Raw genomic sequence first — 10,706 nt, forward strand, 5'->3', positions numbered from 1 at the left:
ACAGAGAGGCCCCCTGCCAAAAAAAAATAAAATAAAAAAGCCACAGAATGTATGAGAATGGCAGCCCTCAACCCTCCTCCTCCCTGGGGGGGCATTTATCTGTGATACCTGATGTGCTCCTGCATTTTCTTTTACATATTAGGCACTCAGCAAATATATGAGAATACATAAAGGATTTGTTTTGTTTTGTTTTGCCAGAGGGTAAGCATGCTTGCCAGAGAGAGAGAGGGAAAAATCACACCCCAAAATGGCATGGCCCTGACACCGGCTCTTCTACATGTCTACCTCTGTTGCGGATTTTGGGCGTGCAGGCACATGCTCTGAAGTGTTTTTCAAGCTGCTGGGGCTGAGATTAAATAGCATAGTTCACTATGTGGGATCTAGCTGCCTCAAACACCAGGCTTCAGAGTTGGCCCCAAGGAAGATTTTTAAAAACATTTATAGTCTATCAGACTAGGCCAATAAGGTGTAATAGTTTTAAGTAAGCATTCCTGTATTAATAAATGGGATCTCTAATTAACAGCAGTGGGGTGCAAGTGGGTACTTTGAAATACTTCAAAGTAAAATTTAATTCTTAATACATTTCTCTTGAAATTTTAAGCAGTGTTTTGAAGGAAAAAAGCATGGTTTAAAGAATATGAGAACCTATTTTTGTAAGGCTTTAAAATGTATCTGAAGGCTTTAAAAACAGAGCAAGCAAATGATGCCTAGAGGGCTTTTTTATTGATTTAAGAAAAAAGAGAAGAAAGTGAACAGATGTGGGGTTATTTAAGAGCAGCCAATTGGTGGGAAAACTCATTGCTGGTGATTAACTTTTCTTTTCACTTGAGTAGCATTTGAAAGCTATTTTAGGTTTGAAAAGACGGTATGATGGACAGAAAATTATGGTTTTAGGAAGTGAATTTTATTGCTTCGTAAGAGTGACCTTGATTGAAGAATAGCAGCAAGAGGTGGCCAAATGGAAGTGGGCAGGACCTTGGGGGCCCGCTTTTTATCCTTTCAGGCATCCGTATGGACAGCTTGACAACATAGACCTTTAAATGAAAATCAGATCCATTCTGCCTACAGTAGGTACTGATAAATAAGCGGAGCACATTTGCAGGTTTATTAAAAGGTAGCTCCTGGGGTCAGCAGGTAGTGTGATGGTTAGGGTGCTAGTCCCACATGGCCAACCATGGTTCAAGTCCCTGGACATGGTGCCTTGGTGATGATACCAGGGCCTGTGTGTCTATGCTCAAAATCCCAAGAGAAGAAAGGAGAAGGAATTGCAGGGTGGCCATCCTCCCTGGGGAACTGATTTCTCACTTCCTCTCTCCGTCTCTCTCTGGTGAGTACATGTGTCCTATGACAAAAATCTAATAAATAAATAAATGAAAGGCAGTTCTTCTAGTATTTAACATTAGTAAACACATAGATACATGACTAAATTATTTCCATGGACAGTAGTCTAGATTTCTTTCATTTTTATTTGGTTAATTTATGTTCTAATATTGAACTTTTCTCATGTATATAAGACACCTTATTATGGCCAGCAGGTGGTATGGTGGTTAGGGTGCTGGACTCCCACATGGTCGACTGTGGTTTGAATCCTGGACCTGGCTGCTTGCTTTCTTGCTTTCTCTTGCTCTCTCTCTTTCTCTCTCTCTCTCTCTGGTGATCACATGTGCCCTAGAGCAGATGATTAAATAAATAAATGAATAAATAAACAAAGTTAAATCAATAATTCTTTAAAAAAATACCTGAACTTTCCCAAATCTCGCTATTATTTTGATGACTGGATAATTTTTCTTGATAGAACTTTCAGCTTTAGTGGAGAGGTAGGCTTGAATATAAGATTTGCTTTTGCTTTAAGAAAATTCAATTTTTAATCTTATTAAATTCTCTAATGAGGGGAAAGGATTTTTAGATTAAACTAAATATTTAGATTTTTCTATTAAACTTAAATTTAATTCTCACTGTTTTATTATTTCCTCCCTGGCATGTTTTAGTGCAAGGTAGACCTGCTTCTCATCACTGCTCTTCTGAACCATCTGATAGTCTCAACCTAAGATTTGTTGCATAAGTGGCACTGGGGGCCCTGGGCATATTGAGTACTCTCAGTCTAGTTGTAATTAGTACTTAGGAGGTACTGTCTGGAGTTTCATAGATTTTGGAGACAAAAATCAAGAAAGGTCATTGTAAGAGAGATTTTCTAATATAAATCATATAGGCGTGTTGCTATACTCACTCTACATATGTCTCCCCCCAGTAATATGTATGCTTCTTGCAGATGATCCTGTATCTTAATCATCTTTAATTCCACAATGCCTTTGCATTGTTACCCTTTGCATAATAGACATTTAGTTAATGTTAGTCGAATGAATGAAGTAATTCATCCAAAAGAGATGAATCACAAATGCATTGATGAGCCAGAGGATTTCCTGAGGTTTCTCAAAACCCAGGTGAATTCTCTTGCAAGACAGAACTTTACTTATTCCTAACCCTCACTGTATATCTTCAGAGTATAGTGAATCTAGTGCTGTGTACTGGTGCCAGCACACTCGTAACACATATTATATGATAAGGTTAGGTCTATTAAGTGACCACATCACAATGCTAGGTGACCGATAGGCACATAATGGGTGCTAGCTTTTGTTGCCTTTTTCTGTTTCTCCTGGGTTTTATGTCCGTGTCAGTATAAGAATTTCAGATGTTAGAGAAAACAGCCTTTCTGTTGGAACAGATATTCATAGTATTTAAAGAAGTTAAAGGTTTAACACACCAGAATTTATACTTCTGCCAGGAAACCGAAGACAGAGCAATTGGCAGGCTAAACTGGTGTGGTACCAGTATAATGGAGATAGCGACCCACCAGGTTTGACTGCAGTCGATTGTTCTAGTCAGTGTATTCTAGAACTTTATTTTACTTATATACAAACTTATAGCTTTGATTTAGTGGTTTAAGCTGGTGTTTGTTTTTTTCTTTTTTAAAGAAGTTTTTGTGTGCTCGCTTTGGCAGCACATATACTAAAATTGGAGCCATACAGAGATTAACATGGCCCCTGCACGAAGATCACACGCAAATTCAGGAAGCATCCCATAGTTTTGTATAGAGATTGAATTTTTTTTTGAGACGTTTTTGCTATAGGGCACATGTGCTCGCTAGAAAGACAGAGACAGACAGAGAGACAGAAAGCGAGAAATTACCCCCCAGGAGAGATGGCCACGGCGCAGTCCCTTCTCCTCCATTCTCCTCTTGGGATCTTGGGCACTCACGCACACGTGCCCTGAGTGAGTTTAAGCCACCAGTACAAGACTTGAACCACGGTCGACTACATGGGAGTCTAGCGACATAGCCATTAGGCAAACTGCTGGTCGCTGAATTTTTTTTTTGAAGAAAATAATAATAATCTTTTAAAAAAAGAAGAGGTTTTTGCCTTAAGCCATGTGTAATCCCTAGGGAGAAGAGACAGAGACAGTGAGAAGGAAAGTGAGAAATCACCCCCAGGAGGGGGGGATGACCACACTGCATGCAGTCCCTGTTCCTTCATTCTTGGGATTTGGGGGCACAAGCGCACACGCGCCTGGTATGATTTTTCCAGTCCAGCACTGGATCCAGGACTCGAACCACAGTCAGCCACGATGGAAGGCCAGCAATGTAACTCTTATGCCATCAACTGGCCCCAAACTAACCTTGTTGTTGGAGAGGTTTTTTGTTTGTTTGTTTGTTTTTATTTTGTTTTGCTATAGGGTGAGTGCACTCTCTAGAAAGACAGAGAGAGACAGAGAGACAGAAAGTGAGAAATCACCCCCCAGGGAGGATGGCCACACCGCAATCCCTTCTCCTCCATTCTCCTCTCGGGATCTTGGGCATGCACACACGCCTGGCGTAAGTTTAAGCCACTGGATCCAAGACTCAACCCGCTGTCGACTACATGGGAGGTCAGCGCTTAGGCCCCAAACTAACCTTGTTTTTAAAAGTTACTTCTTGGGACCAGGAGATGGCATAATGGTTATGTAACTAGACTCCCATGTAGTTGATTGCAGTTCAAGTACCAGACCTGGCAGCTTAAAATTCACACCAGGTGTGTGTGCATGCATATGGAAAATCCTGAGAGACTGGTGGAGAAGGGATTGCGGCATGGCCATACTCCCAGGGGAGGTGATTTCTTGTTTTCTGTTTCTGAGTGTGTGTGTGTCTCCAGTGAGCACACACACCTTATAGCAATAAAAATCTCTATTTAAAAAAAAAAAAAAAAAAGAAAAGGAAAGTTACTTCTGTACCAAAAAAAAAAAAAAACAGAAAAGAAAAGGAAAGTTACTTCTGTACCAAAGATGATAGCCTCCATTCCCTTCATATATTTATTTTTCTGTCCTTTTAGGCCACCCTATTTAGAAGGAGCTAGGTGTATAAAAGCTATTATCAACAAGTTACTGTAGCAACCCAATAAACAAACCTAACAGGAATCCAGTTTGTTACTAAAAATAAGGTTTCTCTCTGTCTGACCAGTAATAATGCTATAAAATTAATACTGTTCTTTTTGTTTCCTGGATTTTTATTATTATATTTGATTGTCATATTACAGTGATAACTGTGTCAAAATACAGTCTTGAAAATGATAAATGCTCTCTCTGAATACATTTTTTTTCTTTCTATTCAAGAAAAGCTCTCGTTGGAAGGAATAGTAGTACAAAGAGCCGAATGCCGACCTGCTGCCAGTGAAAACTACATGAGACTAAAGAGGTTGGTGTTTGCATCTTGAAAATGATACCTTATGTTTCTTTTTGGCGATTGAGAAAGGCAGATCATCTATTGACTGAATGAAAATAATGGTTATTGTTCAAAGTGCTACAGAGCCTGTTTGGTTTTAAACCCAAAGAGTTTCTCTGGCACAAAGGAACTTCCAGAACCTGGTTTTTTGAGGTATTTTAAGCTACTGTGTTAATTCTTGAAATCAAAGTTTTTAAACTACTTTTTCTGGTCCTTATAAGTCTTGATTCTCCAATGAAAAATAGGATTTCTGTGCTATATTTTATTTTCCCATAATGAATATGCATCCAAAATTTACTCTATTAAGCAAGTGTACCAAAGTAGAATGCTTTTCTTTTGATGTACAGAGAATATATGTACTTTGTTAGAGATTTGGCCTCAGAAAGCCCCTACTTTTGCATGTGGTTAACTGTTTTATTTATATTTGAAGATAATGATTGTAAATTCTTTTTCGCTTTTTTTAAAAAAAAAATGCTAGAGGGTCTGTGTGCTCACCCAGAGAGAACAAGAAGGATAAGGCACACCCAGGTAGGAGGTGGTCAGGCCACAATCCCTTCTTCATTTCTTGATCTCTGAGGATTTGCGGCATTCATACAAATGTGCTTAGCCTGTTTTTCAAGTCACCAGGTCCAGGACTTGAACTGTGCAGTCAGCCATATTGGATCCTGCTCCCTTAACCCCTTAGCCACAGGGCCAAGAGTAAATTCTCGATACTCCAAAGTTTTATACTAAGTCAGCAATTTTTTTGGCTCCATAGCACAGCAGTTATGTGCTGAGCGTAGAGAGTAGAAAGTCAGATCCCACTTCTGCAGTTCAAATCCTGGCCCTGGATGCTCAAAAAAACACATTAGGCGCATGCGTGTATGTGCCCAAAGTCCTGATGAGTTGGAGGAAAAAGGACTGAGATATCCCAACATGAGCTGCCTTCTCTCTCTCTCTCTGTCTCTCTCTCTCTCTCTGTTTTTCCAGTGAGTACACATTTCCACTAGCAACGAAAGAAAGGTTAAAGGTTATAAAAAGTCAGCAATTTTTTAAACCCTAAAGAAATGTATATGCAGTTATAGTTAGTGTATTTTAACCCCTTATGATAGAGAATTTATATGTGTTTGTCCATTCATTGGGCACTTACTATCTGCCAGTACATTTAGGAGCTAGAGAAATAGTAGTGAAGAAAAGAAATAAAAATCTGCCCTGATGAAATTCCATTTTAGCTGCAGCGAATTGGCAGTTGGGAACATAGAGCTCAAGCGGTAGCAGCAGCCTCTGAGATATCTGCATTCTTATTTTTGAAAGAGGCTGGTTCACCTGGATCACTCACATTTCATATCATCTTTTAAATTTTTCCCCTTTTCTCAGTTAGATTAGACTCTCTCCTGGGAATGATACAAAGAGACTGGTTTTCTTGCCTAATAAGTCATCTCATTTAAATGCTTCCCTTAGGCAAGTAAAAAAAATTACAATCAAAATGAAAAAATTGTATAACAGAAAATAGCTTTGGAAAGTAGAAGATATCTGCTTTTACCTAATGATATTTGCTTTTACTATATAGTACAATTTTTTTGTATATATTTCTCTTGAAGTAACTACTAAAATTGAAAAATGCAAAGTCTGATTACTGAGCTGCTTACCAAGATCTTCTTCTGTTGTCTTAATAATTTTCTTTCCTTTTTTTTCGGGGGGGGGAGGTTTCGCTATAGGGCGCGTGCGCTCGCCAGACAGTCAGAGAGAGACATAGAGACAGAAAGCGAGAAATCACCCTCCAGGGGGGATGGTCACGCCGCAGTCCCTTCTCCTCCATTCTCCTCTCGGGATCTTGGGCATACACGCACACATGCCCGGCATGAGTTTTAAGTCAACAGGTCCGGGACGCGAACCGCGGTCGACTACATGGGAGTCCAGCGACATAGCCATTACGCTAACTGCTGGTTTCCCCTTAATAATTTCCTTAAAGAGTTTCTAAACTTTTCTGGTGATGAGATTAGGCAAGTCACTTGCTGTATTTATAAACTGGCTGCTTTTTTCTTTCCAAAAGAGAGATGAAAATTGCTTAACTTTTCATACTTGTATGCTAAAAGACAAGTTATTATTTATTTTGGTCTTTACTTAAGTGACTTAGGAAAGGAACCAGGGTGATTCAGGCCTTGACAGTCATGTGAGTTTCATGAGGTAGATGATAGATGACCTAAGTCTGGAAGGCTGAGATTTTTTTGACCAAGTGGAAAAGCACAGGGTGTAAGAATATTCAAAATAGAGACATAAAGACATGGAGGAAAACTTCAGGAACATGAAGTTCTGTCATCCTGGAATGTAAGACTTATCTGCGAGGATGACAGACGCTTTGGCAAAACTGTTTCCTTAAACTCCCATCTTACATAAACAAATGCCTGGTTGAATGTTCAGTAGACCTTTCATATATGTCAGAACTGGGCTCCAGATCTTTTGCCCTAAATCTGCTCCACCAGCAGCCTTTCTCTTCTCAATTAATGCCGACTCTGTCCTCCCATTTCTCTCAATCCAAAAACCTTGGTTACTCTTGATACCTCTCTCAACCCCATATCTATTGTGTCAAAAAAAATCTTATTGACCGTACTTCAAAATATTAGCGATTATCTATCGTCCAACCATGTCTCACCACCCATTCATTCTAACCTGGATTACTGTAGCAGCTGCCCACCCGAGTTCTGGCTTCCACCCTTGCCCACATAGTCTCTTTTCAGCACAGTTGCCAGAGCAGTCTTTAAAAAAATCGAAGGCAGATCCTGCCATTTCTTTCTCATGGGTCACATGCAGTGCATCCTTCAGAGTAAAATCCAACTGCTGAGCCAGCTCTGTGATGCCTGCATTGCTCTAGAGGAGTCACATGGTGACTGCAGTTCGACTCACAGGCCATCAGCCTGAAACACTCAGGGCGCAAATATGAATGCACAAGATCCGATGAGCTGCAGGACTGGAGGAAGGGAATCACAGCAGGACCAGACACTCCCTCCTCTCCTTCTGTCTCTCCTTCCCTCCCTCTTTCTCTCTCTCACTGTCATGAATAAAGAAAAACATTTTTTTTTAATATGAGAGCTCGTAATGGTCTACAGAGGTCCCAAAACCACTGTACCACTTCCTGTATCTTTTCTCTGTCTTCGTCGCCTTCTTTCCTCTTCCTTGTTCACTCTTTTCAACCATGCCAGTCCCCTAACAGTCCATGAACATTGTAGGCATTCTTCTGCTTTGTGGCCTTTGCACTGAAAGTTTTTCTCTGCCTGGAATAGCCTTCCTCCAGCTAACTGCGTGGCTCACCTCGCCTCTTTCAAGTCTCTTTCCAATTAAGGCCTTGACAACAGTACCTTCTTCTGTACTTGTATTTTCATCATAGCACATATCACCTCCTGCCAAACTGTGCTGGTTTGTTTATTGACTCCTCTCTACTGCAGTTTAATCTCCAGTGACAACAGGTTTTGTTTTCTTGTTTGTTTCTCTGGCTTTATTTTTTGTGTCTGTGCATGTCTGTTTTGGTCATATTGGGTCATCTAAAAAGTCATGATGTATTTTTCTGGTTTTCTATGTAAAAATGTTCCTTGGCTTTTCCAACAACCTGACATATACATACACTCACATGTCTAAAATGGTTCCTGACTCATAATAGGTAGTCACATCTTTTGGTGAATGAATGAGTGGCAGAATATAAGGTTTGAAATATGCTATGTTAAGAAATTCAGACATCGTGTGCTATTGCTATTAAGGTAATGCTGAAGTTTTTTTTTTTTTTTGGGGGGGGGAGATTTTCACTGTAGGGCGCGTGCGCTCTCCAGACAGACAGAGAGAGACATAGAGACAGAAAGCGAGAAATCCCCCCCCAGGGGGGATGGTCACGCCGCAATCCCTTCTCCTCCATTCTCCTCTCGGGATCTTGGGCATACACGCACACGCGCCCGGCATGAGTTTTAAGCCACTGGGTCCAGGACATGAACCGCGGTCGACTACATGGGAGTCCAGCGACATAGCCATTACGCTAACTGCTGGTTCCCAATGCTGAAGAATTTTAAAGTGGGTGGAATGTGAAGGGATTTGGGTTTTAGAAAGATCATTTTGGCCATAGTATAAAGACTAAAAGCAGAAAGATAAGCTAGAAGCTGGTGTAAAGCCAAGGTACAGAATGTCTAAATCGCTAAACAAGGTGATTCTAGTCAGAAGGGAGCTACCTGAGAGATGAGGTTTTGAGGATATTTGAAGGCTGAGTCAAAGGACTTGGTGGACCCCTCTCAAACCTCAGTGTCTGTGGGATTGGGTTTCTCTAGTTGCTGGTGGCCCTGTTGCGATGATTCCAGATTGGCCTCTACCGACTTGTGTGTTGCACAGGAAGGTTTGTACTGATGAAAAGAGAGGGATAGGAACATTTTTGTACATAAAAGACTTGAATCAGAAAGTGCTTAAAATTGTTGAGAATAATACCAATGGATAAAATGTCAAAATAAAAAGATAATCTAAGCCTTAAATTGCATCTCATGTATTTTATTTATATTATACAACATTTTTGAGGGTGTACTGTTATCACTAAGGAGAGGCTCGAATTTTTAAAAGAATCACAAGATACTATCCTCGTTCCAGAGAATTTACAGTCTTTGAAACAGAACACACATACACAATGATATGAAGAATCTATTGATATTTACTGACAAGGACATAGTGGGGAGAGGAATGGAAACATGGTAGTGCTATTACATATAAAAATGGAAAGGCAAATTTGCAAATGTAGATGACTGTAAAGTAGAAGTGTTGGAAAACAAATGACAAGTCAGTTCATGAGATATTCTGTACCTACATATATCAAGCATACTGTATGCTCAGATATCCTCAGAGTCTCCTAACTGCCTACTCCTTGAAGATTTTCAAGTGATCAGCTGGCTCTTGTCTCACGTTCTGGCTGGATTTTCAGCTGTTCCCGTTGACACAGACATCATGTAGTGGTATTGCATTTCAAGGTGTTATCCCAGGTATGCTAGGTGCTTCCCTGTCTTAGGTCTTTGTTACTGACATGCTGTATCCTCTACCTAGAATTCTATCTGCCTCTCTGGCAAGATCCTTCTCAGGCTTTAACACTAAAGTGGGGTGTCATTCAGGGAAACCTTTTCACAGTGTCAATCCCCCACATCAGTGAGGATTCACCATTGCTCTTTTATACGTTCTCCACATACTTAGTTATTTTCTGTACTTTCCACTGTTCAGGGAATGCATAGCTGCATCGTCTACAAGGTTATGAACTTAATGAGAGCAGGGACTGTGAGTTTTATTTTTCTTCCTTTCCATCTCATTCTCCTTCCTTTCCTTTCATTCTTTTTTATATTCTCAGTACTCGATATAGTGTATAACAAGTAAGTACACAAAGTGTTGGTTTGAAATAGAAAGGAATGGCAATGCTAGATGTAGCAACACAGACATTATTAGCACACTGTAATTTTTTTCGCTCAGAACTACACTTAAAACCTAGACTTGCATTTTTAATTTTACATATATTTATGTGTGCATGTGCATACATGTTTGGAAAACATACATACCCACAGTTTGCTTTGAGAAGGTGAATGTGAATATAAAGCAATTATAGAAACATTTCTTCAGTGATAGTTTTTTTCAGTGTATCAATTAAGAAAGTCTATTTGTGAGGGCTAGAAGAGAAAAGAGAAAGCCATTTTTTTTTAAAAGAGATTTTTGTTATAGGGCACGTATGCTCACCAGAGAGACAGAGACCGAAATAGAGAAATTACCCCTTGGGGGACTGGGCATTCTCCAATCCCTTCTACCCCCTTTTCCTCTTGGAACTTTGGGCACACACGCACACACACCAGGCTTGAGTTTCAAGCCTCTGAGTCCAGGACTCAAACTGCAGTCAACTATATGGGATTCCAGCAAGTAACCATTATGCCATCTGCTGGTCCCAGAGAAAGCCTTTTTATCAAAAACCTTTCTTTCC

At 40.1% G+C, this 10,706-nt stretch overlaps 1 protein-coding gene and 1 non-coding gene across 2 annotated transcripts in view; both read left to right on the forward strand.

Moving 5' to 3' along the window:
* Nucleotides 1-10,706, forward strand: part of GTF2F2 (general transcription factor IIF subunit 2) — a 197,642-nt gene that overhangs the window by 93,710 nt on the left and 93,226 nt on the right. The window contains exon 5 of the mRNA XM_006166506.3: nt 4,642-4,723. Coding sequence (XP_006166568.1) covers nt 4,642-4,723 — 82 coding nt within the window. The remainder of the gene's footprint in view (nt 1-4,641; nt 4,724-10,706) is intronic.
* LOC114005682 (U6 spliceosomal RNA) lies at nt 2,983-3,086 on the forward strand. Its single transcript, XR_003547523.1, has one exon. It is a non-coding gene; the product is annotated as a U6 spliceosomal RNA (small nuclear RNA).

Source organism: Tupaia chinensis, unplaced genomic scaffold (assembly GCF_000334495.1).
Source record: "Tupaia chinensis unplaced genomic scaffold, TupChi_1.0 Scaffold144262_1, whole genome shotgun sequence".
NCBI classification, from domain to species: Eukaryota; Metazoa; Chordata; class Mammalia; order Scandentia; family Tupaiidae; genus Tupaia; species Tupaia belangeri.